At 36.9% G+C, this 22,426-nt stretch overlaps 1 protein-coding gene across 1 annotated transcript in view; it reads right to left on the bottom strand.

Moving 5' to 3' along the window:
- MAP3K7CL (MAP3K7 C-terminal like) overlaps nt 1–21,950 on the bottom strand; it is a 43,066-nt gene extending 21,116 nt beyond the window's left edge. The window contains exons 1-3 of the mRNA XM_083361838.1: nt 21,687–21,950; nt 16,572–16,680; nt 1,970–2,031 (exon numbers count right to left, since the gene is read on the bottom strand). Coding sequence (XP_083217964.1) covers nt 1,970–2,031; nt 16,572–16,641 — 132 coding nt within the window. The 5' untranslated portion in view covers nt 16,642–16,680; nt 21,687–21,950. The remainder of the gene's footprint in view (nt 1–1,969; nt 2,032–16,571; nt 16,681–21,686) is intronic.
- Nucleotides 21,951–22,426: the final 476 nt, after the last annotated feature.

Raw genomic sequence — 22,426 nt, 5'->3', positions numbered from 1 at the left:
TGACAAGCAAAGTCAATGGGGAAGCCAGATTCACTTAATAACCGTGTTACTAACTTAACTGCAGTGATTCATTTAGCAACAGGGGCAAGAAAGGTCGTAAAATGGGGCAAAATTCACTTAACAAATGTCTTACTTAGCAACAGAAATGTCGGGCTCAATTGTGGTCGTAAGTTGAGGACTACCATATTTTTATTATTTATTTATTTATTTATTTAATACTATTTCTATACCGCCCTTCTCCCGAAGGACTCAGGGCGGTGAACAGGGCAAGAATAAAAATACAGATTACAAAAGTTAAAACAAGATTAAATAAATGCCCACATACTAAAATACATCTTTAAAACTCAATAAAATAACCATAACAAACGCCCCCCCAATCCCTTCATCAGGCCAGGCCAGCTTGTTCAAAAAAGTATGTTTTTAGCTCGCGGCGAAAGGAGCGAAGGTCGGGCGCCGTCCGGAGCTCAACCGGTAGCTGATTCCATAGCTCCGGGGCGCCCACAGAGAAGGCTCTCCCCCTGGGGGCCACCAGTCGACATTCTCTGACATTATGGTTTTATAGTTGTTGGTTTTATTATTGTTGTGAACTGCCCGAATGATTGGCCATGTAATTCTTCTAAATAAATAAAGAGCACTTTGTTAGAAAGTGTCTGTTTCTTTATGTGGATGTCAGATAGGGTTGGGTGACATATTTCTTTTAAAAAAAAACTTCTTGGTCTCAGTCTGAATCTGGATTTTATTTTAATATTTTAATGAAGCACTTGAGTATACGTCAGTTCATCTATACTAAACAAAGTTCACAATCCTCCTGGAGCTTATAAAATGTGTATTAATATGTCAAATCTCAAACTAAAATGAAAAAAAATGATAGAGACGTCATATGTTTAAAGATAAAATACTGTACTCTATTACTACAAAATCATAATCCCTGAGGAAATATGCAGCTCTTTAATTTTTTTGTGAAATTTTAATTTACAAAAAAAATTGATAGTCCTACAAATATGCCTGTACATGCCTACTTGGTAGTACCTTCTAAGCATTGGCACACCTTGGCAACAATGTAAAATAATATCTTCCAGTGGACTTTTAATAAGAAGATAAAGACCAATTAGGAAAAGGTCTGTTTTGCTTACAATATTTAGAGCACTAACTGAACAAATTGTGCAATACTAATATCACAGTTAGGATCAGTGTTTTACAACAATGGTGTAATATCAGATATAAAGCACCTTATGCAATTAATGGCTTTAGAAGATTTTAAATATTTATTTTTTATTAGTCCTTTAGTCCAAGAAAAAGTGATTCCAACATTTTTTTCAGGACTCTCCCCTTAAGAAATTCTTGTGCATTGCAGGATATCATTCGCTTAGAGTACAAACCCATGTGCCACATGTTATGCTTGTATTGTTGGTCAGAATGTTTTGAACATTTTGAATTGTATGGAACTGTAGTTAAAATCCTGTTTCTTTATTGTTCCTTTCTTTAAAATCTTTGTCTTTCCTTTTCTTACCTGCCAATATATATTTAAATGACACGCACAATCCAAACAGACCTCTTTTTTTTAATTTCCCAATGATGTCAAATAATGGTCTAACAGTGCTACACAATTGAAACTAAGAGATTCTAATATCCCTTTCTCTTGCTCCCTTTCTCCTTGGACTGAATTGTGCATTTTTTTAATCACTGTGGCATCAGAAACGTTTAGAATTTATTTATTTGCCTCAGGAAGAACTGTATCACCTCATAATTGTTCTAAGTTCTTTTAGCCTTTGCCCTAGAAGGATACACTTAAGTTCTATTCCTTATATTTTACCTATTATAAATTCTATTGTTAACATTTTTTTTGTATCTGAGAACATCTTAATTGCATATATGTGTGGATTCCCACTAATAATAGTACGTTATTGATAATTTTAAAAATATGTTCCATATTGTAGCTTTGAATATTAAAAAAGCAAAACAGAGGCACCTGGAGCTGCTGTTCTAGATTTGGAAAAGCCAAAGGAAAGGCAGTCTCTGGTGGTGAATCATCTGAAATAAAAACATAAGGATTATGACCCCATGATGTAAAGATTAGAGTTTGCTTATTTTTGTATCCTTATATGTACAGAAATAACATTTTAATTGACATTTTATCACATTTTATAGACTGTATATATAGACTGTCTGTATATATATATATACACTGCTCAAAAAAAATAAAGGGAACACAAAATAAGACATTCTGTTGTTTAAGTGTTCCCTTTATTTTTTTGATATATATTGATATATATATTGATATATATATATATATATGGGGCCTAGCAAGGTAATCTAAATAGTTAACAAGCATTTAACACATATCTCCCTTGCTTCTCAGCTAACAAAGTGAGATAGAGCTTGTGGCCTAGAGGTTAAAACAACTGCCTAATGTGCAATCAGCCCAGGTTCGAATCTCAGAAGGGTATGGCTGACTGATGAAAACAAATAAGTTTGAAATGCATATCAGTCTCCCTTTAATTCTTTGTTAGCAATCTAAAATTTACACAAATATGAGCTGTCACTGTTGTGACTACTGCCTGTGGATGGCCTTCGGTTAGGCCAAAACAGGAAATAAAGATTTGTCCCATGTTTGGGGCCTAGCAAGGTAAGCTAAATAGTTAACAAGCATTTAATATATATATATATATATATATATATATATATATATATATATATATATATATATATATATATATATATATATATATATATATATATATATATATATGTATATGTTTAAGTATTTGTCAAGGCTTTTTGAATGCACCTTGCTAATTAACTCTTTCATTCCTGTTTTGGCCCGGCTCAGGGCTTATCCACAGGAACTAGTCAACTTATGACAGCTCGTTATTTGTGCAAATTATTCAAATTGCTAATAAAGAATTTGGGAGGCTAAGATGATCATTTCGAACTCTTTATGTTCTCATCAGTTAGTCATACCCTTTATCTGAGATTCGAACCCGGGCTGATTATATATCAGGCAGTGTTTTAACCTCCTGAGCCACGGGTTCCTTCTCTCTTATAGCAATTTGAATAATTTGCACAAATAATGAGCTGTCATAAGTTGACTAGTTCCTGTGGATAAGCCCTGAGCCGGGCCAAAACAGGAATGAAAGAGTTAATTAGCAAGGTCCATTCAAAAAGCCTTGACAAATACTTAAACATACATTTGCCTTGCCTTCCAGCTAATATAAGAGAGAAGGAACCCGTGGCTCAGGAGGTTAAAACACTGCCTGATATATAATCAGCCCGGGTTCGAATCTCAGATAAAGGGTATGACTAACTGATGAGAACATAAAGAGTTCGAAATGATCATCTTAGCCTCCCAAATTCTTTATTAGCAATTTGAATAATTTGCGCGTATATATATATATATATATATATATATATATATATATATATATATATATAAACAAAGATACGTACATGTGTCTATCCAATATAATTGATCACTGAAAGTATCATTATTGGAATTTTTCACAGCCGATTACACCCTGAATCTCATATTTGATTTCAGAGTGACATGTGTTGGAAGAAGGTTAGGCACTTCTCTCTTCTCATTGTAGTTGATATTACTTATTAACCAAGCTTTCCATTCCAATTACACAATTGGCAATCCACTAAAGATGGGGAGAGGAGTGAGGTGAACCAAGCTCCCCTGTGATGTTGCACCTTAGCGGACAGAGGTTGCCTTAGGTGCTTCTTCATAAATGGAAAGGACAGTTGTTGGGGTAGTAGAAACAAACATTCCATATTTGAGGATTCACCAAGTCTGTCTCCAGTCACGGGAAACCCTTGTTGTAACCCCCTTAGTTATAATGTATTTTACAATGCAACACTAAAATTTCTTTAGTCCCCAAATGCTAAACACTAGAGATTATAATGCCGAATAATGCTGCCAGAGGATCAGAAGCGAAGCAGCAATCTGTGTTCATGTGTTCTAAGATAATGGTTTAAATAATCCACAATTATGTTTACAATATGCAAAACAAAATGCAAGCAATTATTTGTAAACAAATAATTAGCGAGTTGGGTAAAAAGTCAAATTCTGTTTATACAGTATACTATATAAAATATATCTTAATAGAGAGTATCAAGAGAAGCAGCAGCTACAGAGATCTGTTAAAAAAAACAAAACAACCCACTGATTCCTGGGACATGATGTCTGACCAAGGTGATGACTTCTTGGTCCCTGATTTTGACACTAAAAGGGTCCCTAAAAACTCTGAAGTCTTTGCTTGCCATGTATTAGTTTGTCTTACATTTCTGTCTTACATTTATCATGTATAACATTTATTGTTTTACATTGCTATAGATAGGCTTCTTTCCCCTGGATAAAATATATCAAGTCCCTTGATTTTTTCCCCTAAATCCATTATTGATTATTAATATACATTATATAATATTAGTAATTTAATTTAAATTACTCTCAGAAAACCTCCCAGCTGCCATTTTTTATTTAAATTTGATAGTCTCAAAAGTCAATTACACTGGAGGCCTATGTAATTTTTATAAAACTAAATATTATTTCTTCTTGAATCTTAATGGCACCATATAGTATTCTGGATTTACACAGTTTGCCAAAATATGACTTGTTGAAATATGTTTGCTTACATAAGCGGAAAGATAGGCCTCATGTACATAGATATCACTCTAAGCCCCAATGTTATTTCTACAGTTTCATTCCAATATGCAATGTGAGGTCAGGCATTGTTCAGCTTTAATTCATTGCTGTAACTTTCCCATTAACATGTGTTCTCCTGGTGTTGGGACTGCCTTTGCTCACACTGCCTATAACAGGGGTCTTCAAACTTGGCCCTTTTGTGACTTGAGGACTTCAACTCCCAGAATTCCTCAGCCAGGCATGCTGGCTGAGGAATTCTGGGAGTTGAAGTCCACAAATCATAAAAGGGCCAAGTTTGAAGACCCCTGGCCTATAAAGTTGTTTTTCCTGTAAAGGAAGAAACTATAAAGATTCCTTCAATAAGGAATGGTGACCTCATATTTGCTTCATTATTTCCATTTATTATAAAAAGATGAAGAGCTAAAAATATGTATGTGCCCACTTCATACTAAGATATGTGGCAGATGTATTTTCTACTCTGGGATTATGTCGCAATACAAAAAAGCCTTGTCTGAAGTGTCCTAAGAGCTCCAGGAGGACCAGGAAAGACTATTGGGATGTCAAGAATGAACAGCTGGCCAATAGTAACATCCTCTTTTTCTTCTGGAATGGGAATGGAATGAGCAGCTTTCTGGCAAGTTGCCATATGGCAGGCGGCCCAAACCAGTCTGGGTAAGGGGAAAACATTGATGGGTTCAGTGATCAGCATTACATTTACTCTTCCAGTGATTAGTTTAATCTACACCTCAGTGACATGTTTTTACGCATGTTATACGGAATTGTATCTAATCAAATCACTTCTGAAAACCTCGCCAAGAAAACTGCAGGGACTTGTCTTGGCAGTCTCCGAGAATCAGACATGATTGAACAGAAAAAAAATGTGGAACTGTATCTAATCTTTGGCTAATAAAACAAGGTATTTCAACCATCATTCCTTTGGCTTACCAAATTATTTTTATAAATAACATTGACTAGGAAATTCCTCGTGTACAAGGCAAAAAATAGATTTTTTTTCCTTAATGCTAGGGGTTCTCTGAAGAGAGGTAGAAACTGTTAGCAGTTTGTTTGCTCAAAGGAAATCTTGGTGCATTGAACATAGTTTATTCCAAATATGCCAATAAGACAGTAATTTTAAAAATTAACATTTACTTGATTAACTACTTTATCGACAAAATGTAACAGCAGATATTTTGACATAAGTATAAGGCTGCCCGTGCTCCTTAATTATTCTCTATGGAAGCGCACCATATTTTATATGTTTGTTTATTAAATTTATGAGCTGCCCACTTTACCAAGGATAACTCTGGGTGGCTTACAATGCTGAAAAGGATAAAACTATACAAAACCTATATATATATATATAAATAATATAAATAAAATACCATAAGAATACTCAGGGCTTTTTTTTGTCATAGAACACCCAGAACGGAGTTCCGGCACCCTTTTTGGATGGCACCTTGTAGGGTAGGCAAGGTGGGTTGTATGACATGTGTGAGTTCTGGCAATTATTATTATTATTATTATTATTATTATTATTATTATTATTATTATTATTATTATTATTATTATTATTATTATTATTATTAAAAAAGCACTGAGAATACTCAACCCTAACTAAAACATGGGGAGGGAAGAAGCAGGATGAGCAGGGGGGAGAGGTGGGATCTGCTATTAATGTATGAATCTATCAACCACCTCCAATGTGAAGCTCCCCTATTGGAGCCCCAAGCCAACTGTCAGAGCCAGGTATTTAAGCGGTTATGGAAGGTCAGGAGGGTTGGAGATGACTTCACTCTGGTGGGCTTGGCTCCAACCCTCCTGTCTTCCACAAGAGCTTAAAGAGCTTAAAGACCTGGGAAGATGTTCCAAAGGACTTGAGCGGTAGCAGAGAAGGCTCTTCTCCCAAAACCTATCAACCGAATACCCTTGCCAATGGGGCCTGCAGCAGGCCTCCTCTGCCAGCACAGATGGGGTGGGCCAATCCCAGTTATCTCCATCAAGCCTGGATATCTGGATAGAAAAATAGCTAGATAGAAAGATGGATGGTAGATAAATGATAGACAGACAGACAGACAGAGTGCATTCAGAAAATATTCAGACCCCCTTCACTTTTGTCAATTTTGTTATGCTGCAGCCTGATTATTGCTGAAATTCATTTTTTTCTCATTAATCTACACTCAATCCCCCATAATGACAAAGTAAAAACAGAATTTTAGAAATCTCTGTAAATTTATTAAAAAGAAAAAACTGAAATATCACATTTGCATAAATATTCAGACCCTTTGCAACAACAGTTTAAATTAAACTCAGGTGCCTCCAATTTCTCTTGATTGTTGCTGACATGTTTCTACACTTTGATTGGAGTAACCTGTGGACATGATTTGGAAAGGCACGTGCCTCTCTATAGAAGGCTTCACAGCTGACAATGCATACTGTAGCAGAGCAAAAGCCATGAGGTCAAAGGAACTGCCTGCAGAGCTCGGAGACAGGATTATTACAAGGCATAGATCTGGTGAAGACTACAATAAAATTTCTGCTGCAGTGAAGGTTTCTAAGAGCACAGTGGCCTCTATAATTCTCAAATGAAAGAGATTTGGCACAACTGGGACTCTTCCAAGAGCTGATCACCTGGTCAAACAAAGCAATTGGGGGAGAAAGGCCTTGGTAAGAGAGGTGACCAAGAAGCCAATGGTCACTCTGATTGAGCTCCAGAGATCCCGGGTAGAGATGAGACAGAGTTCCAGAAAGACAACCATCACTGCAGCTCTCCACAATCTGCATGGTAGAGTGGCTATACAGAAGTCTCTTCTCAGTGCAAAATACATGAAAGTCCAATTGGAATTTGCAAAAAAGCACTTGAACGATTCTCAGACTGTGAGGAACAAGATTCTCTGATCTCAGGAAAACAAGATTGAATTGTTTGGGCTCAATTCTAAATGTTATATCTGGAGAAAACCAGACACAGCTCATCATCTGCCAAATATCATCCCAACAGTGAACCATGGTGGTGGCAGCATCATGCTGTGGGGGTGTTTTTCAGCAACAGAGACTGGGAGTCTGGTCAGGGTTGAGGAAAAGCTAAATGGAACAAAGTACGAGGATATCCTCAATGAAAACCTGTTCCACATGCTCAGGATCTCAGACTGGGCAAAAGGTTCACTTTCCAATATGACAACGATACTAGGCAGATAGCCAAGACAACACAAGAGTGACTTAGGAACAATTCTGTGACTGTCCTAGAGTGGCTCAGCCAGAGCCCTGACTTGAACCCTGTTGAACTTCTCTGGAGGCACCTTAAAATGGCTGTCCACAGGTGGTTGTCATCCAACCTGATGAGCTAGAGAGGATTTGCAAGGAAGAATGGCAGAAAATCCTCCAATCTGGGTGTGCAAAGCTTGTCATGTCATACCCCAAAAGACACGAGGCTGTAATTGCTGCCAAAGATGCTTCAACAAAGTACTGAGTGAAGGGTCTGAATACTTTTGCTAATGTGATATTTCAGTTTTTTCTTTTTAATAAATTTACAGACATTTCTAAAATTCTGTTTTCACTTTGTCATTGTGGGATACTGAGTGTAGATTATTAAGAAAAAAAATGAATTCCAACAACTGTAGAATCAGGCTGTAGCATAACATTGACAAAAGTGAAAGGGGATTGAATACTTTCTGAATGCACTGTAGATAGATGATAGATAGATAGATAGATAGATAGATAGATAGATAGATAGATAGATAGATAGATAGATAGATAGAGACAGAGACAGACAGACCGATAAATAGATGACATATATTCACTATTGCACAATATAGCTCAAAACTGCTGTTTCTCAGGAGGATATCCATCAGATTTTTTTTCTTATTTAATTATAGCTACAAGTCATGGTCCTGATTTTCAAAAAGTTAAATTCCTGTCAGGACCCACCCCAAACCACGTCTTAGGAAGACAAAACTCTTGGAGCCAAATCTAGTCCAAAAGGAATCTTTACTATGACATGCTTGGTTGTAGGAATACAAGACAGGACTTAATATTGTTCTACAAACTAAACCCTTATAAAGAGTTCCCGGTTCAACCCCCCCTTAACCCCATTTGGTCAGTCCCCCATCATTTACCTCGTATCATCCCTCTCATGGGAAAGAGGAACTTTGGACCTTTTACGTTTATTGCTCTCTTCCTTGACACAAGCCAGATGCTATCTACCCTAAACCCTCCCTTTTGTTCCCCCAGTTCAAAAGGCTTCTCTTTTCCTTTGAAATGCCTAATACAGGCTCAATACACATTCGTTCCCTCCTCCTCGGGAGATGGCAGAATCCAGGAACAATGTTTTAAACATACATTTATGAATATGATATAAATGGATTCTGACAATTCCCTAACTGACATGGACTGACTGAAATTGCCTTTATGACTGTTTTTAGAAAAGCAGTTTCCATGTGGCAACCATAGGTTTTGTCTACATCTTTATTTTAGGTTTGGGTGATTATTATTCATGTGGCTCTTGTGTAATAATACCTCAGGAAGTGCTTTATTAAACAAAAACATGTCACACTAGCATAATGTAGCGAAGTATCTTAGGGAGGCACATCAGAACTAATCATCTCAAAATTTGAGAAATGTCAAAATTTGAGAATTCATTTCAAAATTCATCTCAAAAATAGCAACTTTGCCAAGTGCCCTGGAAACCAGGAGTTCAAATAAAGATTTATTGCAAGCTTAGGCCCTCTACAAGAATCTGGCCAACTGACCATTAAGGGAAATGTGGAAAAGATAAGAGAGGGTGGCTGGACTTAGATTTCTTGCAGGCCCAAAAGGACTTGTGACATGTTTGATCCCTCCCTCAGGCTCAGCCTGGTCATCTCCCACAAGCTTCTGCCAAAAGGTAGAGGTGCTTCAAGCTTTGCTCAGGTTTCTGATAATATTGAGAGTAGGATGTGTTTCAGTATGTAAGAATTTATGCCATATTGTATTAATTATGCATCTCTGAACCAATAATTTGCCTATAAAATGTATTGACCCTTTGGAAGAGGAAATGATAATGCTATTGTTATTGTTAATAAAGGTATTTGTTGGATTCATGGACAACAATAATATTTCATTCTAATTGTGACTTGCAGAGATAAGATATATGGCTGATATTTAGATTTCAAGATTGTCTGATGGTTGGTATGAACACATTCCTATATACACACAGTTTCTTTTTCCCAGAAAACAGAAAGGGGAAGACACCCCTCTCCCCTATTCATCTATACTTGCAACCGAATAGCAGGCTGCTGTGGAGTTCTTCCATAAGAGAAGACCATAAGCAGTGTTCTCCTCACATTTCTTTCCTTTGGATAAATCTTTTTCACTCAATCATCTGTTTTGTAGGATAGAAGCCCTTGTAACAACAGTTGGACATGTAAAAAAAGAGCACCAGGAGTGGGCTGTAAGGAAGAGACCACAGAAGCCATACATGGTCCAGGAATATTTTCCCACTGCTTATGAATTAACATCCTGTTTGCTTTGGTCTGCAAAGATATTACTCACATGGAAACTGGGCCTTACAACTAAGCGTCTATGGAGATTCTCAGTCATCCACGTCATAGTTATCTCAAAGGTGCTTTTTCATGAGGCAACTGGACTTTCTTGTTTTTCTTTGAAGATGTTTCATTTCTCATCCAAGAAGCTTCTTCAGCTTAGAATAGAATACAATAGAGGTCTTCTAGTCCAGCCCCCTGCTTGAGCAGGAGAATCTATACCATTTCAGACAAGTGACTGTCTAATCTCTTCTTAAAAACCTCCAGTGATAGAGCACCCATGATTTCTGAAGGCAAGCTTTTCCATTGGTTAATTATCCTCACTGTTAGGAGGTTTCTTGCATGAGAAGCAAAATGCCTCATGAAAAAGCACCTTTAGGCTTACAACTAAGCATAGATAAGTTGTTTGATTAATCTTAGCAGCAAGTTAAAGTCTGAAGACAGTATACTTTGACCAAAAATAAATGTTCAGATGTTCCTAATAATACTTTGGAAAAAGTTCAACTGGCACTCTTAAGCATGATGATAATTAAATCTCTGCAACTTTTGATATGAAATAATGAATTATGAATTATGAAGACTAACATAACAAAAATTACAATTGCACTGTCTAAATTATAAATGGATATAAAAATAAATGATTTATGGATGTAGGATTACACTACCAAGAATTTCTGATTTCTAGCAATGCAAAACACAGCAACTATACAAAAATATTTTCTTTCCTGAACTGAATTTTTGAATTTAAGAAAGTTTGCGGTAGTCAGGAGTACTTTTTTAAATGTATGATCACATTTTTTCAGTGCTCAGATAAATTCCTGGGTTTAGAATGCTTTCATTTTAACTGTTCATAAAACTCTACTTGGTAAGTACTAGGTTTTTGTAGAAAAAAAGCACATACTGAATCCTCAAGTCTATATAACCTAGAATAAATGAAGTGACTGAAAATTTTTAAAACTAACCAAGCAAGATTATTTTAGCACATTCCTATTTTGTTAAACTAGAGAGACTTCAGGATGTATGGACTAAATACTCTGTTGACATTGAGCATAGAGTTAGTCCTTGTTTAATGACAGCAATTAGCAATAGAATTTCTGTCACTAAGTTATGTGGTTAAAAAAGCACAATGTCACATGACTATGGAGCCTAGTGACAGAAGTTCTGACACTTCCGGCTGAATGAATCACTGTTGAACATTAAGCAAGGATGTCACATGGTCACCATTTGTGACCTTCTACCTGCTTCCCCATTGACTATAAAAAGGTAAAGGTTCCCCCGCACATACGTGCTAGTCGTTTCCGACTCTAGGGGTTGGTGCTCATCTCCGTTTCAAAGCTGAAGAGCCAGCGCTTGTCTCCGTGGTCATGTGGCTGGCATGACTAGATGCCAAAGGTGCACGGAACGCTGTTACCTTCCCACTGGAGTGGTCCCTGTTTTTCTACTTGCATTTTTACGTGCTTTCAAACAGCTAGGTTGGCAGAAGCTGGGACGAGTAACAAGCGCTCACTCTGCTACGTGGCACTCAGGATTTGACCTGCCAAACTGCCGACCTTCTGATCGACAAACTCAGCGTCCTAACCCACTGAGCCACCGTGTCCCTAACTATAACTAACCATTGACTATAGCAACAACTAAACAGCACAGAAATAATATATTAAACACTGTCTTTGCTTTTAACTAATGGTTCTTCTTTTTTTTGCAGTTCCAATAGGGTAACTCTAGCAGTTAAATGCAACTAATAGTTGTAGTGCCATGGTTAAGATATGGCTCAAGGACAAGAAGCTTCAGGTTCAAGTTCACCATTCCTCTCACTTGCTGACTTTACACTAATAACTCTTCTCAGCCCAAATCTTCTGGGGACAAATTAAAGAAAAGAGAACTATGTGCTCTATTTCAAGAAAGGCGGAAAGTAAGTCTAATGAATTAATATAGAATATGTATATTATCAAACATTTAAATATAATATAAGAATGGTAAATGAAGACAAAGATTTGCTTTTTTCCTCTCTATTATAATCTTATGAAAATCAAATCCCCTGGTTCCTATTAGCCACAGAGAAAAACTTGTGGCTAATAAAGCAGATGTAAAACATTTGCACTGAGATGATGGTAGTTGAGGAAACACTCAATTTTATCTTCCCTGTCCCTGGAGCAACCACTGAAAAACAGCCACAACAAAAATGCATGTTAATGGCTTATGCAAAATTGATGTTATCTCTGTCTGTATCTCAACAAAAGTATTCAAAAGTGTTTAGGCTTTACATACTTTTATACTTGAATGTACATATTTTGCTTTACATGCCAGTGGCCTCCTACGGTTTTGGGGTTTTTTTGTTAAAGAAAGACCATTGTTCTAAAAGAAGAAAGATGAATCATTAGAAAAGCCAAAAGGAACTAAGAAGCATGACTCAATCTCCTTAATGGGACAGCTGCTGTAATAATGTTTGACTGGTAATTGTCAAATGCTTCAACAAAGTCACAGGATCAAAATTGTATAGGACTAAGGGTTGTTTTGGCAAACTGAAGAGCATGCCACAAGATGTGCTACCCAGAAAAAGCTTCTGCAATTTAGATCTTTTATTAATGTTAAGGGCCTCCCATTCAAATGTCCTCCATCCTATCAGTCCAAACTTCTTTACCCATTTCATACAAATGTGAAGTAGCAACCTTTTCTTTTAAGCAGATATACACTGCTTGCTTATAAACGTCATAGACAGATACCTCAATAGCACAAAAAACATTTTTAATGCACTGATGGTAATATTGTATACCATCATTTTGATACTTTCAAAAGCTATAATGTCAATTAGCTGTTTTTTTAAAAAAATATTTTGAGGTTTGCTTTTTAGTTTTTCCAACCTACGTATTATAGAATTAATCACTAATGTGGAAAAATGACGCATAGAAAATTGTGTTATGACACCCAGAGACAATACTTACGCTACCTAACATGCTAAGCTAAGGATTTTCAAAGAGTGGACCACAAATCCCTACAAAGCTGTAATTTGAGGGGGTTGTTGGGTATTGGGCAACTTGCACATGTGAACAAAGTCTCTGCCATAATTTATCCCTGCTTTGCCTACACAAGCCAATAGCTAAATTACCCAAGGAAAACCTATAGCAGCAACTAATGACAGTTCTGGCTTGGCTTGCACAAGAGAAATAATGAGCAAAGCCAGGATTATGGTTACGCAGAGTTCCGGTTTTATACTTGTAACGAAGGGGTGTCAAACTGCCGGCCTGTTGGCCGGATGCATCACATGGAAGGGGAAAAAAGTCACGATAGATCGTGACAAGTCATGTGACACGGCAAGTTTGACACCCCTGTTGTAACCTAACTTGCACTTATAAAGCTAAATCACTATGTCACCTTCTCTCAGTTTTCCTAGACAATACCAAAACTGGCTTGTTAAAACAAAGCACACAGTAATGTTTGGAGTAAGTACTGACAGAGCTTCTGTTCTGCATATATTTGTATAAGTTTTATGTTTGAGTTAGGATGCTGAGCTTGTCGATCAGATGGTCGGCAGTTTGGCGGGTCAAATCCCGGGTGCCGCGTAACAAAGTGAGCGCCTGTTACTCGTCCCAGCTTCTGCCAACCTAGCAGTTTGAAAGCACATTAAAAATGCAAGTAGAAAAATAGGGACCACTACGGTGGGAAGGTAACAGTGTTCTGTGTGCCTTTGGCATCTAGTCATGCTGGCCACATGACCACGGAGACGTCCTCGGACAAACACTGGCTCTTGGGCTTTGAAATGGAGATGAGCACCAGCCCCTAGAGTCGGAAACGACTAGCACGCATGTGCGGGGGAAACTTTACCTTTACCTTATGGCTTGTTTATACAAACCTCTATTTCTATCAGAATTTAACCTTGATGTCCCTACAGGTAGTCCTTGACTTACCATTCATGATTGTTCAAAGTTACAGTGGGGCTAAAAAAAAAGTGACTTTATGATGTTTCTTGTACTTACAGTCTTCACAGTGATCCCATGATCCTGTGGCCAAAATCTGAGTGCTTGCCAATTGGCATGTATTTATAACAGCTTCAGAGTCATGTGATCACCATCTGCAACCTTCCCAGATGACTTCCAACGAGCAAAGTCAATGGGGAAAACCAGTTTCACTTAATGACAGCAACAAAAAAGATTGTAAAATTGAGCATGGCCATATCATTTAGTGATGAAAGTTCCAGTCCCAATTGTGACTGTAAATCGAGGACTATCTGTATGATATTTGAATTTGTTTTCAGCACAGGTGATGGCTGGGACCAAGAAGCAAGCATGCAAAGCAAGCTTCTTGGCACAGAAGTGTCCTCTCCAGTATCTTGCTGCATCTGTCAGCAACTGTTGCGTAATATAACTTTTTTTTCCTATTGCAGATCTGGTCCTGGCTAAAATAATTGATAAGAGCAGGAATATGATAAATCAATATATATTTGCGTTAATATATAGACACTTTTGTGTACGAGAGAATATAAGAAAAATATGTTATCCTTGCTGAAGGACAAATGAATATTTGAAATCCTATTCAAAAGGTAAAGGTTAAGGTTTCTCCTATCCAGTCGTGTCTGAGTCTAAGGGATGGTGCTCATTTCTGGTTTTTAGCCAAGGGAGCCAGTGTTGTCCAAAAAACACTTCCATGGTTTTGTGCCCAGCATGAATATGTGCCCAGCCGCATGGAACGCTGTTTCCTTCCCACCAAAGAGGTACCTATTTATCTACTCTAATTTGCATGCTTTCAAACTGCTATATGGGAAGGAGATGGGGCAAGTAATGGGAGCCCACCCCATCATGCCACATTCAGGAACCTGGGCTGTCAGCTTTCCAGTTGACAAGCTCAGTGTATTTAACCGCTGAGCTATTGCGTCCCTATTCAATTTCCCCTTTCTTTAACACGTACATTGATAAATGTTTTAAGTGAGCACATGCCTGGAAGGATTTTTTCTTCCTTGACAGAAGATAATTGCATAAATCTGGGATTTCCTTGATTAAGCATGGAATATTGTTATGATTGAAGATACATTAGATGTAACAGAAGAACTAATACAAAATTTTCTTACTTTTTTGTTTATGAATCAAATAGTAATTCTATCTGAGCAGGAATCATAACTAATTTAAAGTGTAGTGATGTGTTAACAACTATCTTCCTGAAAATGATAAAAAATATATAATGTTCCATTAGAAGAGAGCCCTAGTTCCACAAGTCAGAACAGATATTACCCCTGTGGAGTTTAATCATGGTGCCAACAAAATCCAAGGGAAATGAAATAGATGAGTGGATGTCAATTCCCTGGCACATGTTGCTCTTTTTTTGTCAGAAAAGAGGTCCAACATGTGACCATCATTCTATAACACGCAAATTTTGCAGTGCTGAGTTGCTACTTCATGGAATGGTTAAAGATAGAAAGGTTGATGGCAGAAAACACTACCAAATTTACTGCCAACTATTTACATTAATGCTTGAATCTGAAACTCTCTTATTAGAGAGTCAAATCTTACCAACTATTTATTTTTTAATTCCATTTATATCCCGTCCTTCTCCGAAGACTCAGGGCGGCTTACAAACTTAGCAGTAGCCCTCATTCTATGTATATGCCTGCTTATTAGGGCTTTCACACACACCCAAGCGGCATTATTACAAAGTCAGCTTAATTGCCCCCAACAATCTGGGTCCTCATTTTACCTACCTCGGAAGGATGGAAGGCTGAGTCAACCTTGAGCCTGGTGGGATGCGAACCTGCACTAATTGCAGGCAGCTGGTGTTACTTAAGGAGGCATTAGCCCACTGCTCCACCAAGGCTCTTTAGTGCACCTGGACCGCTTAAACTAAATTACCAGGGGGCAACAAAGAGTTAAGAATTCTGTGGCTATTTTTATTGCCCTGTAAGGGTAGTTCAAATAGTAGCAATTCAAATTAGGCACTCCTAACTTAATTCTAAACATACATAGGATTCTGAATGGTTTGCTTTTATTATTCATAACTTCTTCCTAAAATACTTTCTACAAGCTTTTTCATTGGTACAATTCACACGGTTTATTTTTTTACTTCAACTGTCTTTTTTAAACCAGTCAATGTCCAGAAAGGAGTTCTGTCTGACGGTTGGATTTAGGCTACTTGCAAATTCTACTTTCAAGCATGGGACTCTCCAGATAATCCTGGGTGTTTATCAGCTTGGCCTTCCTTACAGGATTTGTCCCCGACAAACATTTCAGAAAATTTAGAGTTGAATATGTTTTAAATAATACTACAGGAAACCTCTTAAACATACCAAATACTGTCCCCATGTATTAGAAAGAAAAACAAAGCAAATAATTTAAGCCATCTAAGAAAAATCAAGTACTCCTTTGAAGAGTAATGACAGTATAATTGGAACAAACAAAGGCAAGCAAAAGAATACTTCCATAGACTATTACCTGGGGAATCATTTAGACTGAAGGCAATTCGTATCCTTTTATCAGCAGGTACCCTTGCTGTGGTGATCATGTGGGCACTCGAACCTATGCGCCTAGTTGTATGTTTCACCTAGAGAATAAAATAGCAAATTTGTATAGGTCATGCAAATTCATTGATGGCGCATATCAGATATGGTCCTATAACATGTTTTAAATGATGTTCAAGGAAAGATTTCCATCCAGATTTTTCAACAATTTCAGATGCTCTCTTCATTTTCCCTAAAGAAATTATGGCCCCATACTACTTTGTCATATTCAAATGCAAGGTAGAGATATTTTAAAATGCAAAACAGGCTTGCTTTGATAAGAGGGTCTATTTAAATATTTGACATACTCTACAGAAATGCAGAGCAAGTTATAGAATTGGGTTGTGTGTGATGATCATCAGCAATTTTTATTGGTTTAGACAAGTCTGTCCCTTCCTCCCACAATGACCTTTGGTATTTATTTTTTTTACAAAATTAAAGACAAATTGATCAGCCTTTTTTTCTAGATTAGCCTATCATTAGACAGAATAAAGCAGTTGTCTCCAGCAACTGTTAATTAGACTGCTGTATCAAATGACTGCGACAGATATAATTCTAATACAAGTATTTGAATTAAATAGAAATGCTGATCTCATCAAAATCTGTGAATTATGCTTTTTAAATTTTTAGTTTTCTGTCTATGAATATGTGTTTCCTTTTTTTAAGAAAAGACTTTCCGTATGAATCATTGTGCTGATGCAACTGACTTGCTTTAACTTTAACTCTACAGTGGAAGCAAGGATTAAAACAAACCACCATAGTTTAGTTTAGCACAAAGTGTAATCTGAGTCAGTGAATGCAACCCAGCAGCTGTTATACTGACTTTCATGATAGAATGTGGTAGAATCAAGGGCAGAATGAAAATGGGCAATGTGGATGGTATTGATGTAGCTTTTTCTTACTTATGTCTTTTGAGGGAGTGACTTTCTATTTCTTAATACATTTCTGTAGTTTGCATAATGTTCCCAAAAGGGAATAGTATTATGGGTATGCATGTAAATACAGTAGATGCAACTATAATAGATAAACAGGCTAACAGATTGCATGAGAACAACTAACTTGCATTAGTTCTTAATGATAGCAGCTGGCTAAACAAAAAGCTTAGGACATTTCAAACCTACTCTATACTATGCAGACAGCTAGCATAGCTTTTCTGGAGCACCATTCCAAAAATTAGGTTACTAGGTTAGGCTGATCTGTGAGTAAGCTGTAATCACAGCCTCTAATTCCTATGTAAATTATGCACTTTCATTGAAGTTCATCATGGTTACTTTAATACAAATGTAGGAAACCACAGAATCATTCTGATGAAATGAATTATAGTTCACAAAAACACATCCTTTTTAATAAAAATTATTCTGAAAAAAGCTACCAAATCCTTCTGATTTTGGGCTACCATAGACTAACACCACTTTTTATACAATGTCAGTAGGGTTAATTATAATTCATATTCCAACAGTGACTTATAGTAAAAAATAACTTCTTCCCAACTCCTAACTAAAGCCACACTTTTTATTTTAACTGCTGCTGGACAGAGGGAAGCTTTTTAGGGAAGCTTACAGATAGTCCTTGACTTATGACTGTGTAACAATGGTTCAGTGTTACAACAACCTTGAAAGAAAGGATTTACAACCTGTGCTTTCATTTATGACTGTCACACCATGCCATGTTCATGTGATTGCAGTTGGAGCACTTGGCAAGTAGCTTGCATTTATGACTGATTGCAGCATCCTGTACTCATGTGGTCACAATATGCAACATTTTTGCTTTTTTCCAGCAAAAAAAAGCGCCCATTGGAGAAGCTGGATTCACTTAATGACCACATGACTTGCTTGATGACCTTTGTAAAAATTGTCATAAAATTGGGTCAGACGTGACTTACAACCACAGCAACTTACAATGGAAATTCTGGTTTGTGTGTGTGAGAGAGAGAAAGAGAGAGAGAACACATGTGCTAAATGACTTTTGGATTGGCATCACAAGAAACTGACTATCTGGAAGTAACCTAAAGCTTTTCCTGCACAGGTATCTTTAGTTGATATTCATTCCAGGCTACACTGTCATGAAATGAAAATGCTCTAGCAGTAAACCATATGTTGATTGTTAGATATAACCATAGTTCTTGATAGTTCTAAAAAAAGTCCAGCCTAAGTATCTCCTTGTTCTCCCTCCACAGGCATATCCTTCAAACAGATGGGCAGGTGCCCAACTATTCCTTCTCCACAATCCATTTCCCTGGACTTCTGTTTTTAAAAGAAAGTTATTTAGCTTGGTCGCAGATGATGAAGAGAAAACCTAGAGAGCATCTTTTGCTGCCCGCTCTTGATTCAACAGATTGTCTGCTGCAAAACACAAAACAAAGTACAACTGGAAACAATGGAGGTAGGGAAATCTCTAATGCTAGATCATTTACCCACTCATCATATTGTAATTTTACTTTGAAAGTGGTAATGATCTTGTAAAGTGATGGCGGTACGGTCTTCCAGTTTTAATTCCTAAACAAAATTCAGTCCAGTCAGACAGATGGAAAGTGATAGAATGTACATGCAACTGTGTGAATTTATACTGCAGCCTTTACACCTTATCTGATGCTTGGAAATTCCGACTGGTCTGTAACATCTACTTATTGATTTAACAGAACTATATCCTGCAGTACTTCCCACAAAGTAAACCTAAAGGGAGACTGATCATGTAATGATTGTCTCCAAATCTTACAGCCTTCTGAGGCAGCACTTTTCTCTGAAGACCACCATTATGGGGGAAACTGTTCTACAGGCTAGGCTGACTCCAAGCTGTTTAAGGGTTTATATACTATAGTCATAACAAGCACACTGAATTTGTTCTTGAAATCAGTTGGGAGCCAATGCAGCTTAGGCAGAGTAGGTATAATATGCTCTCACCAAGACATACCTGAGAAGAGTCTTGCTGCTGCATTTTGAATCTGCTGTAATTTCCCAATCTCTTTTAAGACATCCCCAGGGGACACTTTGTTATAATTGTAATGGCAAATGACTAGAGCAAATAATCACAGTTGCCAGATCAGGCAGCTCCAGGAACACTCCAACCACATAAGACAAGAAGCACTTCCCAAGTGGTGAGGTTTCCTGGATCTAAAAAGAATGGGGTTGAAAAATTACACTTTTATCTTGATGTCTAGACGTACTGTTTTCCAGGAAAGGAGAAGGATATGGAAAAGACCAGATCTTTAAATTAATCCCAAAATATTTTGGGGAGGGGGAGGGAGGGAGAGTTTTTGAGATACAATTTAAAAATGCAACAATTTAATTTTAGTTTAAACTTTGTCTTGGAAACTGTGTCATACAGACAATTGGTACTGCTATAATTGTTATGTAAAAAATATCTTAGATATATTACTCTGTATATTGCTCCTATCATTAAATATCAAGTATGCTTTTATATCCATAAGTGCAAGTTTTTTCTGCAAAATCTATGCTGACCAGGTCATTGCAATTTCATGGGTGTCAGAATATAATTGTGTGTAGCTTCCTCTACAGTTTAGGTAGAATAAGTGTAAAAATAACTCAATAGCTAAAAATAACAGTGTATAATTAGAGTTTTCTGTATTCCTTATTAAAACTGGTTAAAACTGGTGAGATGTAAACTGAATTTAAATTGAGCATGACACTCTTTTTACTTGTTGGCCAATTTATATATAATTTCCAATTTATCTTGAATTCTGATTGTGAAAATAATTAATTAATTATATTCTTAATCCAGGAATCTTTGTCATTCAATTCAGGATAATATACTAATGTAATTTGTAGGTACTGGAGAACTAATACATTTGACATTTTTCCACTATAGAAATCATTCCATAGTTTATTATACTCCATAGGATAACAGAATACACGTTATTGTACTGTATCATGCTAAACTTTTTTGTGCGTAACGAACAAGAAGTGGTAAAATGCTTTTAAAGTAGCTTGCTGATGTCCCCCACCCCTTTTTTTTCTTTCAAATACTGATAAGGCTACTAAAGTTGCAAAAATCCAGGCTGATGCTAGATGGAAAGCAAAAGTTAGTGTTCTATATCTCTTTGTGCCACTACTTGGTTTCTGAACTTTTGCTGCCCATGTATGTTGGGTACTGGAATATTAATACCTAAATCAGATAAAGATGCTAAATAGTACAGTTTTAGATCCGGCTGATTCTGAAAATTTTATATTTGCTAGCCTTTCAAATAAAATAAAATTCAAATAAATATATGAATTCTGTCATACTTTAGATAAAATTATATAAACAAAATTTGGATTAATGGTCCATCTGAAATACAGTACTAAACTTCAACCTGTGAAAAGAAAACCTCATATATCATTTTTAGATTAGAAAAAATACAATTATGTTTTGCTTTCCTATTCACTGCGTACAAAGTCTAGCTTTTGACTTCACATCACAGATGAAAGCTTCAGTGATGCTACAAATGTAGGGTCTAATTTATTCCATTAATTATGTGACTTACCAAAAAATTTAAAAAAAAATGAAGTACTGCATATTAAAAACACATGAGTTCTATTTTTAATTACATTAATTCTTAGAAAAATTATGTTATTAACTGGTTAAAAAAATACAAAGATTTTAACTAGAAACTTGAAATAGTGTACCAAGTTCTTTTAAATGAACCCATAAAAGAATTTTCAAGCATCCATTTTTAAGCTTTCCAGAGAGACCTCTTCAATACAGATGTAATTTTCTCTAATTTTAGCATATATCCAAGAGGTTTCCCTCTTAGAAAAACAAAGCAAAGGGAAGCTATAAAAATAACAGAACAAAGATATAATCCGCATGTATCATCTAAAATGAACTAAATAAAACTGCTTCAAGCATACACCTTGATCTTTTCTTTTGTGTAAGACAGACAGCTTTGATTATTGTATTCTTTGTCTAAAATAGTCATCTAGGAAACAGCTCTTTAGCTGGCTTATCTGTGAATCTGCATGCACTTTGCTTATATCTAAGAAACTTCAGCTTCCGAACCTGAGTGTGGTTACAACTCAATCAGTTAGTCCAGTTTTCACACCTGTTGCCTTACCTCACTTAGTGGTGTCTGCACTTGTATAAATCCAGGGCCAGCCTCTGCCTTGACTTGTTGTTGCCTTTATGGAGTAAAGATTCAGGAAAAGAAAAGGCTGCACCTGCTACATAGCAGTGAACTGACAAGGTCTGAGAAGTTGAAACAGCTGTCAGGACAACATGCTGCTACCTGCACTTCCCACAGGCTTTTTACGCCATCAGGACCACCCTTTTCTGTTTTCCGTCCCAATTCCACAGTCCCTTCCCTTCCCAGCAATGAAAGATTACAGCATTGTCATGCTTCCTGAGCAACCCCCCCCTTTTCAGGAACTGTATTAAAGTAGCCAATTGTCTGGAGGCCAAGATGTTTAATTCATTAGTCCTGCCAAACCTAAAATACAAAGTGACTTGCTTCATGGGACTGGAATGTTTTCAGCATGACCCAATCAGTGTCTGTGTCTATTCCAGCAAACTGGAAAAGATAGCCTGACTCCAGTCAGCAAAAATGTCTGCTGCTCCGATCAGCTTGGGGTGAGGTTGCCAATTTGAACAAGCGGCAAGCGAGCTTATGGCAAGATCACTGCTGCTGCAAGCCAAGCAACTGGACTAGTAGTTTTCCTGCCGACACTTGAAGACATCAACAATACTGCACTGTCCAGTAAATTAGAAAGCAGACTTTGCAGCACTAAAGAAGACAAGGGCTAACAAACCTGGGATGTCCAAATCAGATTTACATCAACAGAGAGAAGAGAATTGGGG

The sequence above is a fragment of the Vipera ursinii genome (genome assembly GCF_947247035.1).
Source record: "Vipera ursinii genome assembly, chromosome: 4".
In the NCBI taxonomy this organism is placed as follows: Eukaryota; Metazoa; Chordata; class Lepidosauria; order Squamata; family Viperidae; genus Vipera; species Vipera ursinii.
Note: the sequence above shows the minus strand (reverse complement) of the source record. Positions and strands in the feature narration are given on the sequence as shown.